General features: G+C 39.0%; 1 protein-coding gene across 6 annotated transcripts in view; it reads right to left on the reverse strand.

Annotated features, from left to right (window-relative positions):
- The window catches only part of LOC126412863 (MIT domain-containing protein 1-like), a 123138-nt gene that overhangs the window by 36300 nt on the left and 60215 nt on the right, over positions 1–26623 (reverse strand). For all 6 annotated transcript variants that reach the window (XM_050082730.1, XM_050082728.1, XM_050082733.1 and 3 more), the window contains one exon: positions 15926–16131. In XM_050082730.1, the coding sequence (XP_049938687.1) occupies positions 15926–16131 (206 nt within the window). The remainder of the gene's footprint in view (positions 1–15925; positions 16132–26623) is intronic.

Raw genomic sequence — 26623 nt, forward strand, 5'->3', positions numbered from 1 at the left:
TACAAGTTTAGCAGCAAACTGAATATGAACATGATTTCATCAGCTATTCTTTCATGCAAATTTACAGGTCCCAGCTAAATCAATCACCTTCAGTTTTCAATTATCACTTTAATGTTTGTTATATATGATCACACCCAATCAGTGTGGTAATACTCCATGAATCTCAGGTATATAACATCCACTTCCCTCCATAGAAAACATGGAAAATAAAAAGCTAAAAGGAAATTCCAATTTTAAGCATATTTCCACGCATGCAGAGCCCATTAGTGCCACTACATTGTGATGAAGCTGTATTTAGTCTATGTTTCTGTAGCCATGTGGCAGGGGCAGCCATGACAGCACACTTCTCAATGACTGTGAGCTGCCAGCTCCATGCTTCTGCAATGCATGCAAGTGAGTTATGGTAAGTCAGTGCTGCTCATGTGGTTTCACCACGCAGATGGATTGCTCTGTTTAGAAGGGCTTGCTAGTATCTTAAAATCTATTAACCAGTTGTCAAATGATTTCCTCCTGGTCAAAACTAATAGTTCAAAGCAAGTGAAACTTCTACTGAAGTCAAAAAAATTGGGTGACTATGACATAGTTGTTGAGATGCACACCTTCCTTAGTCAGGCAAGTGTGTTGTCAGAGCCCTTGGTGGAAGTATGAACATTGTTCTATAATCAGGGACAGGAGGGCAGCTATGTGAAGGTTGAATCAGTGCTCTTCGGATGAGAATCTTGCAACCATTTGGATGGTGAGGACAAAGGAAAAGAATTCCTGAACTACATCAACAGGTCCATACACACACGTAAAGTATGAGAAGCCATTAGGAGGTTTTCCAGGTGGAACTCATGACCATCAATAGCAGCTACATGAGAATATAGGTGCCTCATAGTGTTGCTGGGATATGTCACTTGGACATTGGCTGAATCCTATAAGAACATTATGACTGATTATGGTTAGGATACAGGTTTTTGATATTATCAGGCAACACTGGAAAGGGTTGGTCTTGATTTCCATTCCACCAATATGGAGGAATACAACTCTTTCTTCTTTGGGAGTTGGAATCTGCATAGCTCATGACACTGTGCCTGGTCACAACCTGATAATGTACAGCATGTTAAAGCAGTTGAATGAGCAGTCAAAGGACATCCTATTTCAGCTTTTTAATGAAATTTGGATGACAGGAGTATTTTCCAACTTGGGGAAAGAAACTGTTTTAGTCCTCATTTTAAAACTGGGGAAGAATCACACTAACCCCAGTGGTTATCAGAGTATAAGTCCCACTAGCTGCATAGGTAAGCCATTTGAGTGTATGGTCAACTGGTGTCTAGTGTGGGTTCTTGAAACTAGGTTGGTTCTCGAAACCAGGTCACTACTAAGTCACCCCCAGTGCAGGTACACATTCGATAACTTCACCCTACTAGAAACAGCAGTTAACATGCTTCCTTATGTAAATAGCACCTTGCTGGTGTATTTGGAAAAGAGCTATGACACTACCTGGAGGCAAAATATTTTGTTGGAGCTGTGTGATTGAGTTTTCCTTACAAGGGAACCTCCCCATCGCACCCCCCTCAGATTTAGTTATAAGTTGGCACAGTGGATAGGCCTTGAAAAACTGAAAACAGATCAATTGAGAAAACAGGGAGAAGTTGTGTGGAACCGTGAAAAAATAAGCAAAATATACAAACTGAGTAGTTCATGGGACGTCAAGGACACTCCGAAGGCAGGAGCGCCGTGGTCTCGTGGTAATGTGAGCAGCTGTGGAGTGAAAGGTCCTTGGTTCAAATCTTCCATCGAGTGAAAAGTTTAATTTTTTATTTTCAGTTTATGTGACAAACTCTTATGTTTTCATCACTTTTTTGGGAGTGATTATCACATCCACAAGAAAACCTAAATCGGGCAAGGTAGAAGAGTCTTTTTACCCCTTCGCCAAGTGTACAAGTTAGGTGGGTCGACAACATATTCCTGTCATGTGACGCACATGCCGTCACCAGTGTCGTATAGAATATATCAGATGTGTTTTCCTGTGGAGGAATCGGTTGATCTATGACCTTGCGATCAAATGTTTTCGGTTCCAATTGGAGAGGCACGTCCTTTCGTCTACTAATCGCACGGTTTTGCGATGCGGTCGCAAAACACAGACACTAAACTTATTACAGTGAACAAAGACGTCAATGAACGAATGGACAGATAATAACCACGCAAAAATAAAGAAAATAAAATTTTCACTCGAGGGAAGCTTTGAACCAAGGTCCTCTCGTTCAGCAGCGGCTCACGCTACCACGGGACCACGACGCTCAGGAGCTCACTGTCTCCATGATGTTGCCTATCCGTCCCGTGGACTACTCAGTTTGTATATTTTGCTTATTTTTTCACAGTTCCACACAACTTCTTCCTGTTTTCTCAATTGATCTGTGTTCAGTTTATCAAGGCATATCCACTGTGCCAACTTATAACTAAATCTGAGGGGGGGCGATGGGGAGGTTCCCTTGTTAGATGTCTCCCCACTTTCCTACAGTCCCCCCTCTCAGAAATATATTTCAGATTCAGGATCAGGAAATTCCTGTCTGACTATTTTAAGTAGGGGAACAGCATCCCTCAAGGGGGTGTTTTAAGTGTAATGGCATTTGCCATTGCGATAAACAGTATTAGGTGCACAGTAAGGATTTCATTATTCCTGGGCATTTTCTTCATCTTATGTACATGCTCCAACCTTTTTAATCGTTCCCTCTTGCTTTTTAATCTATCTGTTTCGAAACTGGGGTATCTCGTTTTCACTTTTTAGGAGAAGGTGAAATATTTGGGACCTACTTTTGATAAATGACTTACATGGCTGCCACACCTTACAGAAATCAAATTACAATGCGTCAATGCTTTAAACATCCTCAAATGTGTCAGTCAAGTCTTGGGGTGCCAACAGGGCACATCTGCTCCTATTTTATAAAGTTTCATGCAACCCCGGCTTGAACACGGCTGCAAAGTTTATGGATCAGTAAAGTCTTCACACCTCAAAATGATGCTGGATGGGGTTCACAAGGATTGCATTAAGCTGTCAACAGGAGTTTACCACATGAGTCCAATTACTAACTTGTGTGCAGAGGCTGAGGAGTCTCCACTGTCTGGGAGGTCTCTTTCCTGTGGTATGCCGAGCATATCAATACATGCTCTTTCTGTTCCAAAAACACCAGCACCCATCCCTATTGCTGACATGCCACTGGAATGTCTGTTCCATAACTGTCCATGAGCAATGAGGTCATTTGGGATCCATGTAAGGGAGAGCCTTGAGGTATTATATGTGGACAGCATTAAGGTCCAAAGCCAGGGTTGGAGTAGGGAATCCCCTTGGCTACTAAAGAGGCCCAGGTTACTTTTTGAACTGACTGGATAAAGGGTGAACTACATACCAGATTATATTTTCAAAATTAAATTTTACATTGTTTTAAACCATCACCAGGATTTTATTAATATCTACACTGTTGTGTCTATGCAGGGGGTCTTTGTCAGCTCCTCCATCATTTTCCCTGAATTTGTTCTTAGGATAGGGCTCCCAGGGCAGTTTTCTGTTTATTATGCAGAACTGTTTGCTATCCTGAGGGTGCTGGGGCAGTTGAGATGGAACTGTGGCAAGAATTTCCTCATCTGCCCAGATCCACACAGCACACTTTTCGCTATTGATCAGATTTACTCAGTTGATAGCTTGGTGCAACAAGTCATTGTTTTGCAAAAGCAGCAAAAACAAATAATTTTCTGCTAGGTTCTAGGGTACATAGGGATCCTAGGAAACGAACTCCCTGATGTGGCTGCCAAGGGGCTCGCTCCCTTTGAACTCATGCTCACTGTTCAGTCTTCCTTTTACCACAAATGTGACCCAGAAGATCATGTGTTAGTGGGGGGCTCAGTGGTTGGAAGCAATGAATAATAAGCTATGGTCAGTGAAATCTTCAGGGTGACCATGGCTTACCTTCTTCCAGCCACGACAAATTGAAGAAGTAGGCCTTACAAGGCTTAGAGCTGGACATTTTTCATTGAGACCTGGCTTTCTCTTATGTTGAGAGAAGCCACCACTGTCTCACAGATGTGGAACACAGCTGTCAATAAGACATATTTTAATTGAGTGTGTTTTATGTGACAACCTGGGGCAGACCTGGACCTTCCTTAGGATCTGCCCTTTATTTTAAATGATAATGAGGTAAGTGTGGCTTATGTTTTAAGATTTTTTTGCTTATGTTTTAAGATTTTTTTGTGATGTCAGGACTACTTTCCAAGATATTGGAAGTGAGATTTTAATGTTTCCCCTTGGCCCCTATCTGGTTATTTTGCTGTGTTTTGTCTGCATTTTATGGTACATATTTTATGAATCTCAAATGTCAGTTCTTTATTTTCAACTTTTGTTTGGTGATATAGCTTGGTTATAAAATGTATTGTTATTTTTTAATACAATTCACCACTTTCATGCAAGGGAGCTGATGACCTTGCCATTTAGTGCCCTACCAAACTAATCATCATCATTATCCAAATACCTAAGGGAACAGAAATCTAGATGTCTTCCGGTATTTTAAAATGAATCATTCCTTCCGCAGCATTGCCTTTATTTTTTTTTTTTTTTTTAACTTTCCAGAAAATTAAAACTGTGTGACAGACTGGGGCTTGAACCTTGAACCCTTGTTTCATGGACAATATTCTTACTGACCGAGCTATGCAAGCTCAATTCGTGAGTGACTGAAATTCACAGGTTCTCTTCTGCTAACACCTCTTTCCCATTTTCCAAACTTCACAGAAACACTTCTACATACACTAAGTGATCAAAAGTAGCTGGACACCCCCCAAAACATAAGTTTTTCATGCTAGGTGCTTTTTGCTGCCACCTACTGCCAGGTACTCCATATCAGTGATCTCAGTAGTCATTAGACACTATGAGAGAGCAGAATGGGGCGCTCCGCTGAACTCATGGTCTTCAAACATGGTCAGGTGATTAGGTGACACTTGTGTCATACATCTCTCAGCAAGATTTTCACACTCATAAACATCTCTAGGTCCACTGTTTCTGATGTGATAGTGAAGTGGGAATGTCAAGGAGACGTACAGCACAAAAACATAGAGGCCAACCTCGTCTGTTGACTGACAGAGACCGCCAACAGTTGAAGAGTGTCATAATGTGTAATAGGCAGACATCTATCCAGACCATCACACAGGAATTCCAAACTGCATCAGGATCCACTGCAATTACTATGACAGTGAGACAGGAGGTGAGGAAACGGATTTCATCGTCGAGCAGCTGCTTGTAAGCCACACATCATGCCGGTAAATGCCAAACGCCGCCTCGCTTGGTGTAAGGAGTGTAAACATAGGACGATTGAACAGTGGAAAAACATTATGTGGAGTGACGAATCATGGCACACAATGTGGTGACCCGATGGCAGGGTGTGGGTATGATCAACACCCGATGAACGTCATCTGCCTGTGTGTGAAGTGCCAACAGTAAAATTTGGAGGCGGTGGTGTTATGGTGTGGTCGTGTTTTTCATGGAGGCAGCTTGCACCCCTTGTTGTTTTGCACGGCACTATCACAGCACAGGCCTACATTGATGTTTTAAGCACCTTCTTGCTTCCCACTGTTGAAGAGCAATCTGGGGATGGTGATCACATCTTTCAACACGATTGAGCACCTTTTTGTAATGCACGACCTGTGGCAGAGTAGTTACACGACAATAACATCCCTGTAATGGACTGGCCTGGGCAGAATACTGACCTGAATCCTACAGAACACCTTTGGGATGTTTTGGAATGCCGACTTCATGCAAGGCCTCAACGACCAACATCAATACCTCTCCTCAGTGCAGCACTCCATGAAGAATGGGCTGCCATTCCCCAAGAAACCTTCCAGCACCTGACTGAACATATGCCTGCAAGAGTGGAAGCTGTCAGCAAGGCTAAGGGTGGGCCAACACCATATTGAATTTCAGCATTACTGATGGAGGGTGCCACAAACTTATGTAAGTCATGTTCAGCTAGGTCTCTGGATACTTTTGATCACGTAGTGTAGCTTGCTGCACTATCATTCCAAGCAGAAAGAGAAGTTACTTCAATAGAGTGACTCAAATGTAGTGATGAAGCAAGCATTACCATTTTTATTTACAAAAATTATGTAATGGAACAGAATCAGACAAACAAAATGTGTCACAAGTACTGCCACTAAGATGCCATAGTTGTGCACAACTGAGTAAGGCTTCCCAAAGTTTGTAGAGTACATAGGTGTGTTAGAAAAAGGAATTGATGAATATGTAATTAATTCATTTGGGGAATTAGTACTTGTGACTTGCATGACATGTTTGAGAGAGTCCTGGATGCCGGGGAGTTTAGAGCATGCAACCAAGGATTGCGGAACGGGTTGCTATTAACTCTGCGTTACACAGTGGGTTTGGGCCACTGAGGATCTGAGTCCAGAAAGTCATTAATAACTAACAATAAGAACACAAAAGAATATCTTACTAAATAATTATTCTTGTAACAGCATATTATCAGTTTCATGTTTTTTTATAGTTATCCTATCTGTGTCAGTGCTCAAGTTTGTGTTTTATGTGTACAATGATTCCACACACAATCAATAAATGTAAACCGTATCACATAGCAGGGACACTGAGTTGCATACAGGCACAATGGAAAGACTAGACATTCAAGTTATTGGACAAGAGAGTCATTCTTTAAAAATAGAATCCACACACACATTCACAAAAGCACAACTTCACACACATAGCTACTTATCCAGCCACTGTGGCCCTGCTGTGGACTACAACAGCATCTGATGACAGCAGAAATCCGGTGAGATTCCTGTTCACATCAGATGTGGCTGCAGTCTGTAGTTGGATCACAGTGGCTGGAGAGAGTGATAATGGGTGTGTTTTCTATTTTAGAAGGAGGACTCTTTCTTACCTGAAAGCTTAAATGTTTAGTCTTTTCATTGTACCTGCCTGCGACTCAGCACCTCCTCTTTGTAGTGAGTAGCGACCCAGCCTTTTGTAATATTACTGTTATTCCATCCTGGACGTTCCATTGTTTGACAACCATTACCTGTATTTAATAAAAACGTGTGTGTGTGTGTGTGTGTTTATATATCACCCCCACTTCCACTTGATTGTGTTGATAACATTAATATAATGACTCCTTCTTCCTTTAATTCTTTCTTTATGCCAGTTTAATATACTCTTATAATCTCCCAGTTAATGAAAAAGATACAAAAATCTTTACACAGAACTGTGTACTTCACAATTCCAGTGGCGTTGTGTTTGGCTGTTGTGCACTTATGCAGATAGGAAGCAGCACTCGAGGCTGCAAATAGGTGAGAGCATTGTTGCTTGTGCATTCCCGATCAGGCATGCTGACTGCTGGGGAAAGGTCATTCCTTTTTATTTATTCCACTTGTGTTGGGCTTAAGAACTGTGTACCATATTGTTGAATGTGATAACAGGTAGAATAAGATTATTATCCAGCTTCCAGCTATTTGATTCATTTTTCAGTTCTTTTGTTTTATAGAAAACTTTAACTATGGTCTTGCATCCCTAATAAATAAGTTCTGTGGCTGTAAGTGAACTTCAACACATTAGGTTTCCACAGCTGTCTCACCACAAGAAAGTTACAACTAAGAAAGAGAGGTCACCCAACATCTGATATTCTAACATCTCAGTCACACATAAGCAACAATAAGAAATATATTCATAGCTTTAATTCTGAATGTTACCAATCGGAAGCTTGCACAGGATAGGGTAGCATGGAGAGCTGCATCAAACCAGTCTCAGGACTGAAGACCACAACAACAACAACAACAACAACAACAACAACAACAACCAATCGGAAAGTTGACTTTGTAGCTGTGAAAATTGTTTTTCTTTCCATGTCTACTATTTGGAGATGATATAACACAGATAAAACACAGTTTTAGAAATATAAATAAAAAGAAAGAAAAAAATGAAATGCATGAGACGTCAAATAAAAATATTATGAAAAGGAAAGTCGCCACTCACCATATAGTGGAGATGCTGAGTTGCAGATAGGCACAACAAAAAGACTCTCACAATTAAAGCTTTTGGACATAGGGCCTTCGTCAACAACAGACAACAGACACACACATGCACACACCCTCACAAATGGAACTCACACACACAAATGAAAACTCAGGCAACTGAAAGCACACTGTAATAAGTATGCTGGTAATGTAGTTTCACTGTCACTTTTAGGAAATGAATGTATTCAGGAGAAACTTAGTGAGACATATAGGCTATCAATCAATGAGAATAATATAAATGTTAAAAAATACTGTGAATTTTTTTGCAAAATAATATATTGCATTTTCTTTTGTGGAAACTTCAAAATTCCCTTAACTGGACATGGTGAAACCAACTATTCAGTGAAGCCATTTAACTTAGATTCAGATTTGAAGAATTATTTATAAATCGGTGCAGTCTTCCAAGGTGTTTCTAACACCATTCAGAACTGGATATTTCACCACCTCTTACAAATATACCAGGAGGAGATAAGGATGGAAATTAGAAAAGTGTCCTTTGTATCTGTCATTCGTAATGACAACAGATGTTTCAGAACATACTCAAATGATCCTTATTCTATGGTATGTACTGAGTGGGGAAATATCTGAGCATTTTTTGGGACTCTTTGTTCTAGAACATAAAACTGTAGACGTCATATCATAACTTATTTTTGAACAACTGGACATGATCCTTCAAGGAAAGAACACAAACTGATAGCTCAGACATCTTTGGTTGCGCAAATGTCACAAAAGGCAAAGAACAGGAGTTGAAGTAAAAATAAAAGTAGTTTATAGTAATGCACATTTCACCCAACTGTTATGCACAATTTAATAATGAGATATGCATCAGGTATTACATGACGTAACACAAGAATAATTTCCTGTAACACACTGGCTATTCGAACATTCTTCTTAAGAAATACATAGACATCAACATTCCACATCCAGCTTCTACAAGGTAAAGCTGAAACATATGGACCATAACCAGACTTCATGAAAATTGGTAAACTTAAAAAAAAAAAAAAAAAAAAAAAAAAAAAAAAAAAAAAAAAAAAAAAAAAAAAAAAAAAAAGAAACCTGACTTACTGAAATTCAGTCAACATCAAATGCAGATCAAACCACTACAGAAGTAACAGGAATTTTAAAACACCTGATTAATGATGATTTCAAGTTTTGTTTGGAGCTTTTGTAACAGACTGTGTTGAAATAATTTACAATCAAATGCAGTCTCAAGAAATTAGTGTTTTCAATTAATAAATATGTAACAAATTTCAAAACTATTATTTCAGAATTAATAAATTCAATGGTGTTCATGGTGTGGTTTCCTTTAGTCATGTCCTAGTTCATGAACCATGGGCAACGTATGAGTGGCCAAGTAAGTGGTCCCGACAGTCGGGATACCAGTTACTTTGCAATAAGGCTGGGCATCTCAGACATATTCTGAGTTATGGTCACCTTTGTGCTCATACGGCAAAGACTACCAAATCCACCGGTTAGTCCCTCAACCGTTAGGGGTAAAACTCAATGGGACTCGGGGCAAGTAAGGCTAGCAACCTGCTTCCCTGGTACTTTAAATATGATGCTGGCAACAATCAGAGCAAAATGCCTCGGACCTTTGGAGGTGACGGAGTCCCACCTCTAACTGACAAACCAGGGACTCCTAAGATACGACTTGGCAAACAAATGGTAATGAGATGGGGAGCTATTAATATCAATGGAGGCTACTCTGGGAAGAAGGTAGAGCTGGCAGAGGCTGCAAGTAAGATGGGGCTGGATGTTTTAACTGTTAGTGACATTCGGGTAAGGGATGAGAAAGAAGAGGAAGTGGGAGAATACAAGGTCTACTTGTCAGGAGTCAAAGCAGGAATAGCACAATGGGGTGTAGGGCTTTACATCAGGAAAGAAATGGAACCCAGCGTAGTTGCAATAAGGTATGTAAACGAACGACTGGTGTGGATAGATTTGACAGTGTCTAGCAAGAAAATTAGGATTGTGTCAGTATATTCGCATTGTGAAGGGACAGATCAAGATAAGATGGATAGTTTTTATGATGCGCTCAGTGATGTAGTTGTTAGAGTAAAGGACAAGGACAGTGTTCTGCTCATGGGTGATTTTAATGCCAGGATTGGAATCGAACAGAAGGGTATGAAAAGGTTATGGGTAAATTTGGAGAGGATATGGAGGCCAACAGGAATGGGAAACAACTCTTGGATTTCTATGCCAGTATGGGCTTAGTAATCACAAACTCCTTTTTTAAACATAAGAACATTCACCGGTATACTTGGGAAGGCAGGGGAACCAGATCTGTCATTGACTATATAATAACAGATCAGGAATTCAGGAAGGCTGTGAGGGACACACTTGTATTCAGGGGATTCTTGGATGACACTGATCATTATTTAATCTGCAGCGAAATTGGTATTGTGAGGCCAAAAGTGCAGGAGGTCAGGTCCATATGTAGGAGGATAAGATTGGAGAAACTTCAGGATAAGGAAATCAGGCACAAGTACATAACAATGATCTCAGAAAGGTACCTGCTAGTTGAATGTAGTCAATTACAGTCATTGGAAAAGGAATGGACAAGGTACAGGGACACAGTACTAGAAGTGGCTAAAGAATGTCTTGGAACAGCAGTGTGTAAAGGTAGGATGAAGCAAACAGCTTGGTGGAATGACACAGTCAAGGCAGCCTGTAAAAGGAAAAAGAAGGCGTATCAAAAATGGCTACATACTAGAACTCAGGTAGACAGAGAAAGTTATGTTGAAGAAAGAAACAAAGCCAAACAGATAACTGCAGCATCCAAGAAGAAACCTTGGGAAGACTTTGGAAACAGGTTGGAGACTTTGGGTCAAGCTGCTGGAAAACCATTCTGGAGTGTAATTAGCAGTCTTCGAAAGGGAGGTAAGAAGGAAATGACAAGTATTTTGGACAGGTCAGGAAAACTGCTTGTGAATCCTGTGGATTCCTTGGGCAGATGGAGGGAATATTTTGAAGAGTTGCTCAATGTAGGTGAAAATACAATCAGTAATTTTTCAGATTTCGATGTACAATGGGATAGGAATGAGGATGGAAATAGGATCACATTTGAGGAAGTGGTGAAAATGGTCAATAGATTGCAGTGCAATAAAGCAGCTGGGGTGGATGAAATTAAGTCGGAACTCATCAAATACAGTGGAATGTCAGGTCTTAAATGGCTACACAGGATAATTGAAATGGCCTGGGAGTCGGGACAGGTTCCATCAGACTGGATAAAAGCAGTAATCACACCAATCTTTAAACATGGAAACAGAAAAGATTGAAACAACTACAGAGGTATCTCTTTAATCAGCGTTGTGGGTAAAATCTTCTCAGGTATTGTTGAAAGGAAAGTGCGAGTACTAGTTGAGGACCAATTGGATGAAAATCAGTGTGGGTTTAGGCCTCTTGAGGTTGTCAGGACCAGATCTTTAGCTTACGGCAAATAATGGAGAAGTGTTATGAATGGAATAGGGAATTGTATCTATGCTTTATAGATCTAGAAAAGGCATATGATCGGGTTCCTAGGAGGAAGTTATTGTCTGTTCTACGAGATTATGGAATAGGACGTAAACTTTTGCAAGCAATTAAAGGTCTTTACATGGATAGTCAGGCAGCAGTTAGAGTTGACGGTAAATTGAGTTCACAGTTCAGAGTAGTTTCAGGGGTAAGGCAAGGCTGCAACCTGTCTCCACTGTTGTTCATATTATATATGGATCATATGTTGAAAACAATAGACTGGCTGGGTGAGATTAAGATGTGTGAACACAAAATAAGCAGTCTTGCATATGCGGATGACTTAGTTGTGATGGCAGATTCGATTGAAAGTTTGCAAAGTAATATTTCAGAGCTAGATCAGAAATGTAAGGACTATGGTATGAAGATTAGCATCTCCAAAACAAAAGTAATGTCAGTGGGAAAGAAATATAAACGGATTGAGTGCCAAATAGGAGGAACAAAGTTAGAACAGGTGGGCAGCTTCAAGTACTTAGGATGCATATTCTCACAGGATGGCAACATAGTGAAAGAACTGGAAGCAAGGTGCAGCAAAGCTATGCAGTGAGTGCTCAGCTACGATCTACTCTCTTCTGCAAGAAGGAAGTCAGTACCAAGCCTAAGTTATCCGTGCACCATTCAATCTTTCGACCAACTTTGTTGTATGGGAGCGAAAGCTGGGTGTATTCAGGGTACCTTATCAATAAGGTTGAGGTAACGGATATGAAAGTAGCTAGGATGATTGCAGGTACTAGTAGATGGGAACAATGGCAGGAGGGTGTCCACAATGAGGAAATCAAAGAAAAACTGGGAGTGAACTCTATAGATGTAGCAGTCAGGGCGAACAGGCTTAGATGGTGGGGTCATGTTACATGCATAGGAGAAGCAAGGTTACCGAAGAGACTCATGGGTTCAGCAGTAGAGGGTAGGAGGAATCGGGGCAGACCAAGGAGAAGGTACCTGGATGCGGTTAAGAATGATTTTGAAGTAATAGGCTTAACATCAGAAGAGGCACCAATGTTAGCACAGAATAGGGGATCATGGAGGAATTTTATAAAGGGGACTATGCTCCAGACTGAACGCTGAAAGGCATAATCAGTCTTAAATGATGATGATGATGATAAATTCAAAGTGCTGTGAGAATCCTTCAAAGATACTCAAGCCAGAAGCTAGTGTGCAGTTATATACGTGCTGATACAATGAACCGATATTCATCCACTAAACACATTTTAGCTCCTAAGTTGTTAAACAAGAAAAGTTTGACTAGTTTTTTTTTTTTTTTTTTTTAAAAAAACCTACAGATGACATAGTACTGACCAGTGAAGCATAAATCGTGACTGACAAAGAAAAGCGTGAACTGCACTAAAAGTATTCTGCTGTAGGTATAATATTCCTGGTATGCAAATTAATCAAACTGCTGAAATTTATCTTCAAAAATAATCTATATGATGTTCTTAGTGGGTCTATGAAACTGAGACAATCCTCTTGACAGTTGCCATGACTACATCAGATGCAGAACATTGCTTTTCAGCACTGAAAAGAATAAAAACTTTTCTAAGAAACTTTATGAATTAAGAAGGACTAACTGCACTTGCAATGTTTTCCATGGAGAGAAATTTCCTTAGTTGTCTTCCAGAGATCAAGAAGAAAATTACTGATCTTTTCATGCAAATTGAAACAAGAAGAGTGGATTTAATTTTTAAATGCACATATCAAGCTCGAATTGTAACAATTTAGGTTAAAGTAACTAAAAAATATTTGATTTTCTTCTTTTATGCAAACTGACTGAGAGGTAGTGGCTCTGAGGTCGGAATGTAGACAAGGGATAGGAGTATGGTGTGTTGACCCAATGCTCCTCCATACTGCATCCAATCATGACTGCAGATGACATGGTGGCCGGTCAACTATTCACGATCTTCAGGGCCTGGTCTTGGGGTTTCCTTTTCCTTTCCTTTTACATCTATATTCTGCAAATGACTGTGAAGTCCATGGCAGAGGTTATGTCTCACTGTATCAGTTATTAGGATTTCTTCCCGTTCCATTCCCAAACGGAGTGCAGGAAGAATGATTTTGTAATTAATCATTTAACACTGCTAGGAAAAAATAACATAAAATAAAAATGTGATGGTAGCAGCTGGCATCAAACCCGAGCTGACCAATTGCCAGGTGGTGTGCACGATACATGAACTGTGCTCAACAATCCCCAATACTCTAGGCATAAATCTTTAGAGAGCATTTTACCTCTTCCTATGACCCACTCAGGCGAAATATCTAGGAACTTGAAAGGTGCATCTGCTTCTATTTACATAGTTTGAGCCAAATCAATGAGCCTCATCCCAGGTCTTCCTGTTGGAGTAGATCTATGTAACTCTTTAAATATCACTTTCTCCTCCAAAAATCTACTGGAAAAGAGACTCTTTAGCAGACCATCTACAGAAAAAAATTTTATATTAAATTTCCTCATACACTTGCTTTTTTATCACCATCTATAGTCTTTTGACTTGGAAGAGTAATAATCATAACTAAATTGAATATATTAATTTTAAATATGTAAATTGAACTGTTTAAATGTATTTAACTTTTATAATTAAAAGTTTAACATTGCAAGTGACAGAAAGAGGGGGGGGGGGGGGGGGGGGGCATGGACAGAAAAATGATGGTGGCAGCAGCAGGAATTGAACTCAAATTGACAGATTGCCAGTCAGTGTACTTGACCACTTGGCCACAGCAACATTATGTCAACTGCTCCTTAAAAATCCCTCATACTCTATGCTTGCATAATACGTTACATGCACTGTCAAAGACACATACTGACCTGTTGCTGTGAGCAATGTGGAAGGAATGATGTCACATGAGAGCATGAGTAGTCAAAAACAGACAGCTGTGTCCCTTCTCCGAGTTGATCATCATTTTCGTTCTCGGCACTGGTTTCTAATTATCAAGGAGAGAGTGCATACCAACACATATTTGGAGAGAAATGGCATAATTTTAGTGTGATTTCCAGCTTGCATTCGAAGAGAAGTGGCTAAATTTTAGTGCGATATCTACAGTGAGCTATAGCACATTAGCACTTGATAATCGGGCACCACTGGTTGTTAAAGATGTGGGTAACTATTTTTCTTTTAATAATGCCAAAGGGGATAAACAGCAGTTTTTTTTTTTTCGAGCTAGTGGCTTCTCTTCTTATTTACAAAGTTAAATTAACCTAGCGTAAGGTCCAAATACAAGAGGTACAATGAATCTTTGTTGTTAATACATTGTACAAATTAAGTTTCTGAGAGTCAACCCTATTTTGTGAATGCATATCTTGACTCTTTCTGCATGCCTGAAGGTTCTCTTTCTTTGCAGGATCAGTGGATTAATGGTGTGGGAAAGAGCATGTATACCATTATCAACACTTGAAGCCCACTTTATGAAAGCAGATTAGTTTTTAAACTGTTAGCTAGTACCATGATAAGGTGCACTGGACACAAAATGCTGAAAAGGAGGACCCATCGAAGAAAAAGAGGAATAATGTAACAAGGGTGTTCATTGCAAGTGCAAACATCAGCACATTAGGAAAGTGTTGTACCGCATTTCACTGAGGACATAAAAAAATACATTGTTGATAGAAGACACCCAAATGGGAATCACTTGTTTGACTTTGAGAACACAAAGAAGTTGATAAAGAAAAAAATGCTACATTGCTTATGGTCTATAGGATTAATTTAGTCAAGTTAACTGGTTTTCATCTTACAAGGTCATGATCATTATTGTCACCAAAGAGGTTGCAGTGTTTGCATAAATATTGGAAAAGATGTTACTGAACTAGACTGAGGCACAAACATCCAGTAAATGTCTCTTTGACAATGCACTGGTAATGCAAAGTCAAAGCATTGTCAAAGATGTCATTTATTGGAAGTTTGTGCCTCGATCTAGATCAGTAACATTTTTTCCAATGTTGTATATAAACATTGCAACTTATTTGGTGATGACAGTTAGTTAAGGTCTGATGATGGCCTTGTAAACTAAAAACTGGTTAACTTGAATAAATTAATCCTGTAGAACAGTAGCAATGTAGTACTTTTCACTTACTATTATGTTGTTCTATCAAGAAGTGACGTAAGAATCAGTTAGCATGACAGAGATGCTGGGTGATTAACCTCCTGAGAAAACATAACAAAAGAAGGCACATTATTAACTAAAAATATTTTAGTCAACTGAAATTAAGGCTACTAACTCAGATTCACAAGTAATTGCAGGGAAATACAAGGTACTTCAAAAATTACATAACATATGACATAGCTAGTTCTCTGCATCTGATAGTATGACTGCTAATGATAGGCATCAGTACTACATGAATATCATACTTTACTAAGACTGAAAGATAAGTAACATGCAATGACAGACTTACCTAATCTGTCGATCATGAAGTGTTGGAGAAAGCTGTACAACAAGTTCAACATTCTCTTTCAGAAGACTTGTTCTAATATCCTGCAGCCACTTCATCTGATTAGTATGCTCATTCACTTGAAGTGGAGATGATGTAACCAACACAATACTCTTCAAATTGTTGCAGGATTGTAGCAGCAACTCACATAAACGAAGAAAATTCTGGCACTGAAATTGGAATTTAAAGTATACAGATCAGGGTGACATGTGAAGCACTTCATGGAAAGTATATCAGAACAGAAACCCGCTAAAAGGTTTTAAGATTTTTCAGGTATCATTACTACACAAATACGTACCATAGCAAATCTGTATTATTACAAAAGTACTTTGTACTACATAACACATAAACTGTTGTGCCATTGGCATGCAGAAATTCTTCCATTTCATTAATTAACAATAACTATTGTTTTGCCAGTACAGTTGTTTTGTTGCAACAAAGCTTTGTGCAAGTACTTCATGAGAAAGCAAATAAGTCAATAATATTTGTTCTGCATTAATGTCGAATTTCTGGAGCAATAAATCACAAGAATGATCCAACATTAATTAATGAAGCACTTGAATAGCATAATATTTCATGACTCCTACAGATCATATAGCATGATGATCACTGCCCCTAAATCAGTACCAAGAAGCAGTATGCAGAGAGCTACCACTATAAATGCCAATGAGTAACTTTGGCATAGTCTCAAAAGACAGAAATTTAATGTTAACAAGCATGCCATTATTTTATCATGACTTTCTGGTTAATGGCATTATTGAGCTTTATATTTTTGTAATCTGAGAATAAAAAACACCATGATGGTAAAAGCAGAACATTACTGACATACTTTTATACAGAGTTTATGGAGGAAATTAAGTGTTGTTGTTGTTGTTGTTATTGTTGTTGTTGTGGTCTTCGGTCCAAACACTGGTTTGATGTGGCTCCCCGAGATACTCTACTCTGTGCAAGCCTCTTCATTTCTAAATGACCACTAAAACCTACATCCTATAGAATCTGCTTACTGTATTCATATCTTGGTCTTCCTCTACAATTTTTACTCCTCCAGTATTAAATTGATGTCTATCAACTGATCCCTTCTTTTAGTTGAGCTATGGCACACATTTATTTTCTCACCAATTTTTCTGAAAGCACCTCATTTCAATTGCTTCTGTTGTCTTCTTGTCTGAACTGTTTATTGTCCATGTTTCATTTGTGACAAGGCTACACTCTGGTATTTTACTCCTGCTACCTTCAGAATTTCGAACAGTGTATTCCAGCTGACATTATGAAAAGCTTTCCCCAAATCTACAAAAGCTATAAACACAGATTTGTCATTCCTTAATTTATCTTCTAAAACAAGTTGTAACGTCAGTCTTGCCCTGTGTGTTCATACATTTCTTCAGAATTCGAACTGAACTTCCCTGAGGCTGGCTTATACCACTTTTTCTACTCTCTTGTAAACAGTGTGTGTCAGTATTTTGCAATCATTACTTATTAAACTCGTAGTTTGGCAATATTCGCATCTGTCAGCACCTGCTTTCTTTGGAATTGGGAATATCACATTCTTCTTGAGGTCTGGGGGTATTTTGCCTGTCGCATACATCTTGCACACCAGATGGAATAATTTTGTCATGGCTGGCGATCCCAAAGATATCAGCAATTCTGATCGAATGTTGTCTACTCCAAGGGCCTTGTTTTGACTTAGGTCTTTCAGTGCTCTGTCAAATTATTCTCACAGTACCATATCTCCCATTTCATTGTCATTTACATCCTCTTTCCTTTCTATAATACTGCCTTCATTTCTCTTGTGTAGCTCCTCTATATGCTCCTTTAACCTTTCAGATATCCCTTCTTTGTTTTGTAGTGGTTTTCCATCTGAGCTGTCGATATTCATATAGCTGCTTCTCTTTCTTCCCCAAGGCCTCTTTAATTTTCCTATAGAGAGTATCTGTCTTTCCCCTAGTTATACGTATATGCTTCTATATCCTTATATTTGTCCTCTAGCCATTTCTCTGCTTAGCCATTTTGCAACTTCTGTCAGTCTCATTTTTAGGTATATGTATTTCCTTTAACCAACTTCATTTGCTGCGATTTCATATTTTCTCCTTTCATCAAGTAAATTGAATACCGTCAGTGATATCCAATGCTTTCTTGTAGGCATACACTATTTCATCTCTCAAAGCAACCCATTCATCTTCCTCTGTATTCCTTTCCCCTGTTTCAGTCAATTGCTGCCTAATGCTCACTCTGAAACTCTCAAAACATTTGGTTCCTTCATTGTATCCAGGTGTCAACCCCTTAATTTTCTACCTTTTTGCAGCTTCTTCAGTTTTAATCTACAGTTCATAAACATTAAATTGAGGTCAGAGTCCACATCTGCCCTTAGAAATGTCTTAAAATTTACAATATGGTTCCAAAATCTCTGTCTTACCATTATCTAATCAATCTGAAACCTTCCAGTGTCCCCAGGTCTCTACCGCATATACAAACTTCTTTAATGATTCTTAAACCAAACAACAGTGATGATTAAACTGTGCTCTGTGCAAATTTCTACTAGGTGGTTTCTTTTTCATTCCCCCCCCCCCCCCCCCCTCCCTTGTCCACAGTCCTCTACGATTTTTCCTCTCTTCCTTTGCCTGTTATCAAATTCCAGTCCCCCCCATAACAATTAAATTTTTCTCTCCCTTAACTATCTGAATTTCTTTTGTCTCATTATACATTGTTTCAATCTCTTATTCATCTGCAGAGCTAGCTGGCATATAAACTTGCACTATTGTCGCGGGTGTCTACTTTGTGTCTATGTTGGATCATCAGTACATTAACTATGCTGTCCATAGTAGCTTACCCAAATTCCTACTTCTTTATTCATTATTACTCCTGCTCCTTCATTACCCCTATTTGATTTTGTTTTTATGACCCTGTACTCATCTGACCAAAAGTCCTGTTCCTCCAACCACCTAACTACACTAATTCCCACTATAACTTCAAACTACCCATTTCCCTTTTTAAATTTTCTAACCTACCTGCCCTATTTCAAATTCTGATCCATAGAATGCCAGTTTAGTTTGTGCTGGTGATGACATCCTACTGAATAGTCCCCACCTGGAGATCTTAATGTGGAACTATTTTACCTCCGGAATATTTTACCCAAGAGGATGCCATCATCACTTAACCATACAATACAGCTGCAAGTCCTTGGGAAAAATTACAGCTACAGTTTCCCCTTGCTTGCAGTACCAACAGGGCAAGGTAAAGCTGGTTGATGTTACAAGGCCAGATCAGTCAATCATCCAGCTGCCCCTCTACACAAACCACACATTTGTTTTGCCTCTCACCAGACACCCTTCCACAGCGGTTCCCTCTATGGTACAGCTATCTGTATTGTGAGGCATGCAAGCCACCAATACCATAGCAAGTTCCTGGGTTCATGAGGGAGGAATTACACATTATGGATTTATTTACACTGAAGTGCCAAAGAAACTGGTATAGGCATGTGTATTCCAATACAGAATTATGCAAACAGGCAGAATATGGTGCTGCGGTCGACAACGCCTATATAAGACAACAAGTGTCTGACGCAGTTGGTTACTGCTGCTACAATAGCAGGTTATCAAGATTTGAGTGAGTTTGAATGTGGTGTTATAGTTGGCACATGAGCGATGGGACACAGCACCTCTGAGTAGTGATGAAGTGGGGATTTGCACGTATGACCATTTCACCAGAGTACCGTGATTATCAGGAATCCAGCAAAACATCAAATCTGTGACATCGCTGCGGCCAGAAAAGTACGGGAGCAAAGATGACTGAAGAGAATCATTCAACATGACAGAAGTGCAACCCTTCCACAAATTGCTGCAGACTTCAATGCTCGGCCATCAACAAGTATCAGCGTGCGAACCATTCAACGAAACAACATTGATATGGGCTTTCGGAGCCGAAGGCCCACTTGTATACCCTTGATGACTACGTGACACAAAGCTTTCCGCCTCTCCTGGGCCTGTCATCACCAACATTGGACTGTTGATGACTGGAAACATGTCAGCCAAGTCTCGTTTAAAACTGTATTGAGCATATGGACGTGTATGGGTATGGAGGGATCTTCATGAATCTATGGACCCTGCATGTCAATAGGGGACTGTTCAAGCTGGTGGAGGCTTGGTAATTTTGTGGGGTGCGTGCAGTTGGAGTGATATGGGGCCCCTGATATGTATAGTTATGACTCTGACAGGTGACTCTTACGTAAGCATTCTGTCTGATCACCTGCATCCATTCATGTCCACTGTGCATTTCAACGGACTTGGGCAATTCTACCAGGACACTGTGGCACGCCACACATCCAGAATTGTTACATAGTGGCTCCAGGACCACTCTTATGAGTTTAAACACTTCAACTGGCCACCAAACTCTCCAGGCTTGAACGTTATTGACCATATCTGGGATGCCTTGCAACATGCTGTTCAGAAGAGATCTCCACTTCCTCGTACTCTTACGGATTTATGGCCAGCCCGGCAGGATTCATGGTGTCAGTTCCCTCCAGCACTACTTCAAACATTAGTCAAGCCCATGCCATGTCATGTTGTCGCACTTCTGTTCGCTGGTGGGGTGCCTACACGATATTAGGAAGATGTACCAGTTTCTTTGGCTCTTAAGTATATGATTCACATAGGGTAATGCCACTTACTACATCTTCCATCTACATCTACAGTCATACTTAGGGTATCTTTCTATTTCACACGCATACTGAGCACGAGAATAACGACTCATTACAGGAGCAATGTGTAGGGGGCTGTAGTACATTCCTAGATTGCCATCTTAATACTGGTTCTTGAAACATCATGGATAGCTTTTGGCAGGATAATTAGTATTTTATCCATCTTCAGCAATTTTAGTCATATATAATGAAATAATAAGCAACCAGTTGCATAAAAGAAATTTAATTTCTTTGCTGGTTTCGGACACTTCGTGCCCTTCTTCAGAAGGCTATACCTATTGCAAATAATGCATTAGGTGACTGGTTGCTTATTTTGCAGGATAGTTGGTGTCTCTCTCCTGTGAGTTAAAAAAGTCTGTGACCATCCATGCTACTCGCCTTTATGTGTGTTCAACAGCCACAAGCTTGAGCAATATTTTAAGATAAGTCACACAAATATTTTGTAAACAATCTTCTTTGCAGACTTAATACATTCTCTCAATGTAACATCAAAAAACCAAAGTGATACGTGATCATTCAGTGTATTTGTAAGCACAAATTGTCATATCCAGGTTTTTGTATGAGTTGACTGATTCCAAATGTAACTCACCGATATCACAGCCACAGAATATCACATTTCTGCCTATTCTAAGCAGCACAGTTTTATATTTCTGAACAATTAAAACCCCACTGCCAATGTTTGCAACATTCTGAAATTTTTCAGATAGTACAGCATAGTAGAAAACTGCATCATCTGCTGAAAGTCTAACAAGAAGACCAACCAGCTATTGGATTTTTGTAATTTTTTTATGTTTATGGTATGTGAAGTTCAATTGTCAAAAACTGTTCAGTGCAACTCTAAACACTTCTCGAGAAAATAAACTTTGAAGCTTTCTGAGGAGCTTTAATGCACTTCAGTGCATTAACGCAACTTTCATATTAGGCCATGTGGCTCCCTTATTAGCATCACAGAATGGTAATTAATGAACTGCTCATTTGAGTCTCACTACGGCCCTTTTTTTTTTAATTCTAATATCTACATCATATAAATACAAAATTCAGCAAATATGAGCTAATTAACACATATCTAATCATCATTCTTTTTTTTATGAAAAATGCACATCATCTTGTTTCTAATGCATATCACTTTTAAAATTTGCGTTTTTCACTGCCAAAATAAATTCTTAATTATTGATATTTTTTAAAAGATTGTTAATAATTTTGTAATGTTTTTTAATTTAAATAATCTTTATTAACAATCGTTTATAAAATATCAACAATTAAGAATTTATATTTGCAATCTTCATGACATGTAATTAGAAAAAAAAGACATGCACTTTTCATAACAAGTGATGTGTGTGTCAATTTGATGAACTTTACTTTTAAATGATGTAGATATTTGAACTAAATAGAGAAAAATTAAAAAGACCATAGGGAGATTCAAACCAGTGATCCATTGATTACCCAACTACCAATGTTATCAAGTGAGCCATGTGGCCCATCATGAAAATGGCCTTGTCTTTAATGAATTAAAATTCCTTAAAAACTGAAGTCGATTTCTCAAGAAGTTTTTTGAGTCCCATTGAAACGCTTTGGCAATTGATATTAAAATCCTGAAACTCATGTACCATAAATGTAAAAATTACAAATATCCAACTGACGGGTGGTCTGCTTATGAGGTTACTATTAATAGCTTCAGCTAGCTCATTAATTATAATGTTTTCAGTAAGGGTCCTAACACACTTCTCTGATACATGATTTGAAGTTGCTGCCACATCTGTCTCTCGGTCCAAGATAACATGCAGTGTTTTTCTTATCAAGAAATTCTCAGACCAGTCACAAAATCCATTTGACACCTTAAATGATCATACTTTAATTAATGAACATTGATGTATAGTTGGGTCAAAAGCTTTTCAAAAACCAATAAACACTGCAACCACCTAAATGCATTAGTACATGGCTTTCAGGATGTCCAAGATGGGTTTCACATAACCAATGTTTTCAGAATTCATGCTGTTTGTCATGGAGACCGTCATCCTGGTCAAGATACAGCATTACACTTGAGCTTACAAAATGTTCTACAATTCTACAACAAATGGATGCCAAGGATACTGGATGATGATGTTGTGGATAATTTCTGTTACCCTTGTAGATGGGTATGACCTGAGCTTTCTTCCAACCACTGAGCTCAGTTTTTTATCTGAGATATTCACAGTACATTATGATTATAAGAGTGTCTAACTCAGCTGCAGGTTCAAAATAGAAACAATCAGGTCAACTATTCTTCCAAACTTGAGCCACAGTTCCTTTACATGTCCCTGTCTAAAGCTGAAGGTTTCAAATTTCTCTTTTGAGATATGACATTACTGCCTATTTATATAGTCTACTGAGCATGTAAATCTTTCTGTTTCTTTTTATTGCCTTTTGTACTTCAGTAATCAATTTTTCTTTAATTGCTTCATGTTCACTGATGCCAGTTTCAATATGAGCATCCTCAAAAAGTCTGAGTGGGCTTCTGAATCCTCTCTTCAAAGTTGTCTTCAGAGAAAGCATCCAGTATTGTTTTGCAGGATGTCTTACATGCCCATAATTTACAAAATTAATTAACCCAATCAATTGTTGCATACTTGATGTCACCTCCAATGATGATAGCATCATTGGGTAATACATATAAAGCAAGATAAGGTTTCCCTAAAGCTGTTGGTTACATACAGTGGTGAATCTGGTGATCAACAGAAGGACCTAATTATAAGCCTTGCCCATATGGTCTTACATGCAGCTTTGGTTTCTATCTCACTGGATTTGAGTTTACTGTTTGAAGTGCTGAAAACACTACCCATTTGATGTACACAAAAGATTTACCATAAAAATCTCAAATTTCCAGTTATGTTTGTTTATAGTCTCGTGTAAGCATTCACAGGTTACATATCGCATACACTTTGCGATAACTGCCGTCAAGTAACATCTTGTCAAAAACATAACTGTCAACATTTAGCTGTCTACAGACTTTCTTGATCATAGTCTGCAATCATCACGGATGATTGGCTGAGATGCTGTTCATTATGAGGGAAGCCAGCTGGGCAAAACAGCCGAGGGTGTGGTTTATCGTATGTATCCTTTTCATCTCTAGAGAAATATAGTATTCACTGCCTCAGATTACTTGTGTATACTGTATTGTCTCCAAGTGGAAATGGATTTCAATTGCTGCTCTTTGTTTAGCAGTGAGGAACTGAATGACACACATCTCTGTTTTATATGCACCTCAATGTCAGATGGAATTTTGGAATGCTCCGCTGCTGCTGTTGTCTGTCACAGGACAACAAAACCAACTGGATATTAGCAGGAAGAATAAAAAATTAGTACTACACCAACATAATCTAGACTGAACTCGCAAAGTCTACACAAAAAATAAGAGGCCTTCATTTTGGGATGGCCTTCATACTATTTTCTTTTCCCTTAATGGAGAAAGGCACCTTCAAACATAAGAAGCTGATCTCCTGTTGATTGTTATGGAATGACGCTAGCAGTTTCTACATACTATATGAAATGGACTGGTTACTTGTATAAGGCTGCAGGAAAGTTAACACTGATTTGGAAATCACTTATATTATTTGATGATTGGTTCTTTCATTTGTTGGTTACCATATAGGTGCTCCAATAAGATGGATGTTGGAATAGTGATGTTCATTGGAAGCATAAATTTTCCTTTAGTTTTGGTCATTTGATTCCAATAAGAACTTCCAAAACCTTCTTTGGTTAGTGATGCATTGGTATATGTGCACATGATGCCTACTCACTTGCAAAATTAGTTTACCAGGAGCCAGAAAAAATTAGGCCTAATGAGGCTTCTAGCTGAGAAAGGTGTATTGATAACCAGCATAAAAGTGGTGCACTCTCTGGGCATATCTGTTTTGGTAATATAAGGTCGCATATTCACAAACTCCACCATGCCAGGGAGTGGGTGGAGAGGTACAAAATATGTCTCTTCCCTCAATATTTAAGGGTAAAATTTACACATATTAGCTGTTGAATATTTGCTAAGAACTTATTGTCTGCAAAGTGGGTGGATTTTAATAATTATTTTACACTGAGATATTGATGTCGTATCTGTAGTCGGACTTGTTCATCTTTACCAGCAAGGCATTTGTTGATAGAGAGACTAATTCACCAAGGCGAATTCCAAGTGTATCATATTGCTGCTTTTCAATCCAATAAAATCAGAAGCAAAACCAAAGTACAGAAATGATTAACTGAAATGGGACATAATGACAATATAATGAATATTTGCGACTCACTAAACAGCAGAGATTCTGATTTGCAGAAATACACAACAAAAAGACTGTCACACAATTAGCTTTCAGCCAACAAGCTTTTGTCAAAATTAGACAACACACACACACACACACACACACACACACACACACAGAGTCTATGGCAGCTGGAACCAGACTGCAAGCAGCAGGGTATTTTGGGAGAGGCAACCGGGTGGGGATAAGTAGGTGACTGGGGTGGGGATGGGGAGGGACAGCAGAGTAGGGGTGGGAGATGGTAAAGTGCTGCTGGGATCATGCAGGGATGAGGTGGAAAGAGGGGCAGCTAGGTGGTGTGGTTGGGAGGTTAGACGGAGGGCAGGGGGGAGAGAGAGAGAGAGAGAGAGAGAGAGAGAGAGAGAGAGAGAGAGAGAGAGTGAGTGGGGTTAGCAGAAAAGGAGAGAAGTAAAAACATTGGGTGCTTGGAATGGCAACGTAGAAGGAGCTAGATGGGTAAGGACAATGACTAATGAAGGTTGAGACCAGGAGGGTTACGGGAACGTAGGACATATTGCAGGGAGAGTTCCCATCTGCGCAACTCAGAAAAGTTGGAGTTTGTAGGAAGGATCCAGATGGCATAGGCTGAGAAGCAGTCATTGAAATGAGGGACATTGTGTTGCGTGGTGTGCTCAGCAACTGAGTGGTCCAGTTGTTTCTTGGCCACAGTTCGTCGGTGGCCACTCATATGGACAGACAGCTTGTTGGTTGACATGCCAATGTAGAATGCAGCACAGTGCTTGCAGCTTAGCTTTTAGATCACATGACTGGTTGCACAGGTAGCTGTGCCTTTGAAGGGATGGGGGATGTTTGTGACAGGACTGGAGTTGGTGGTGGGAGGAAGATGCATGGGACATAATAAAGTATACTAGGAGTCCAACTATCTAGTCTCCTTCCCAGTTGACATTCTAATATGTTTAAGGTACAGGAGTTCATTTCAGTGGATAACCTCTTCATTTTGTGTCCAAGTACAGTATCAACAGCCTTATTTTATCATTTTCATACAAAAAATTGAGACAAAATTATTATAGATTTACTTTTGGAGTATAGATTTCATAATTAACAATCATGCAAATGATCATGCTGCAGCTATCAGTAAGTTTTTTACTTACCTTTTCTAACTGAAATACAAATGAAAAATGTTTCAAAATAATAATTTCATTTCACAAAATTAATTTTCATAATCATATATTGTTGCAATAATTAGAATGTTTACTATTTGCTTATGTCCATCATTGTTTTGTATTTTCTTTCTCTGTAAAATATGTCTCTGTCTTTATTCTCTTTTGGATGTTTTGGCAGGGGATGTTGTTGTACAACAGTTTTGGCATAGCAAGCAAAGTGAGTAGATGTTCATATGGTTGCATCGAAGAGAGATGCGTTATGGCTAGCAATGTGTCAAATTGTGTGTGCACAGGCAGAGTGGAAATATATGTTTAAAATGTTATATGTAAATAAGCAGTTGAGTGATTAACACTGGATGTTGGGTTCAATTTAAGAAACATCTTATCCGCATGTTGTATTCAAAATAATTAAAATGCAGAATTTTTCTGAAAATAACGAAACAGCTATCAACAACCACTGAAGGCAATACATAAAGATAAAAGTTTTGCTTCCTCCTCTTGAATAATTGTATATAATAAACATCATTTTTGATTAAACAGTAGCAACAGTTAAATTCTA

This window comes from Schistocerca serialis, chromosome 7, assembly GCF_023864345.2.
Source record: "Schistocerca serialis cubense isolate TAMUIC-IGC-003099 chromosome 7, iqSchSeri2.2, whole genome shotgun sequence".
NCBI lineage: Eukaryota > Metazoa > Arthropoda > Insecta > Orthoptera > Acrididae > Schistocerca > Schistocerca serialis.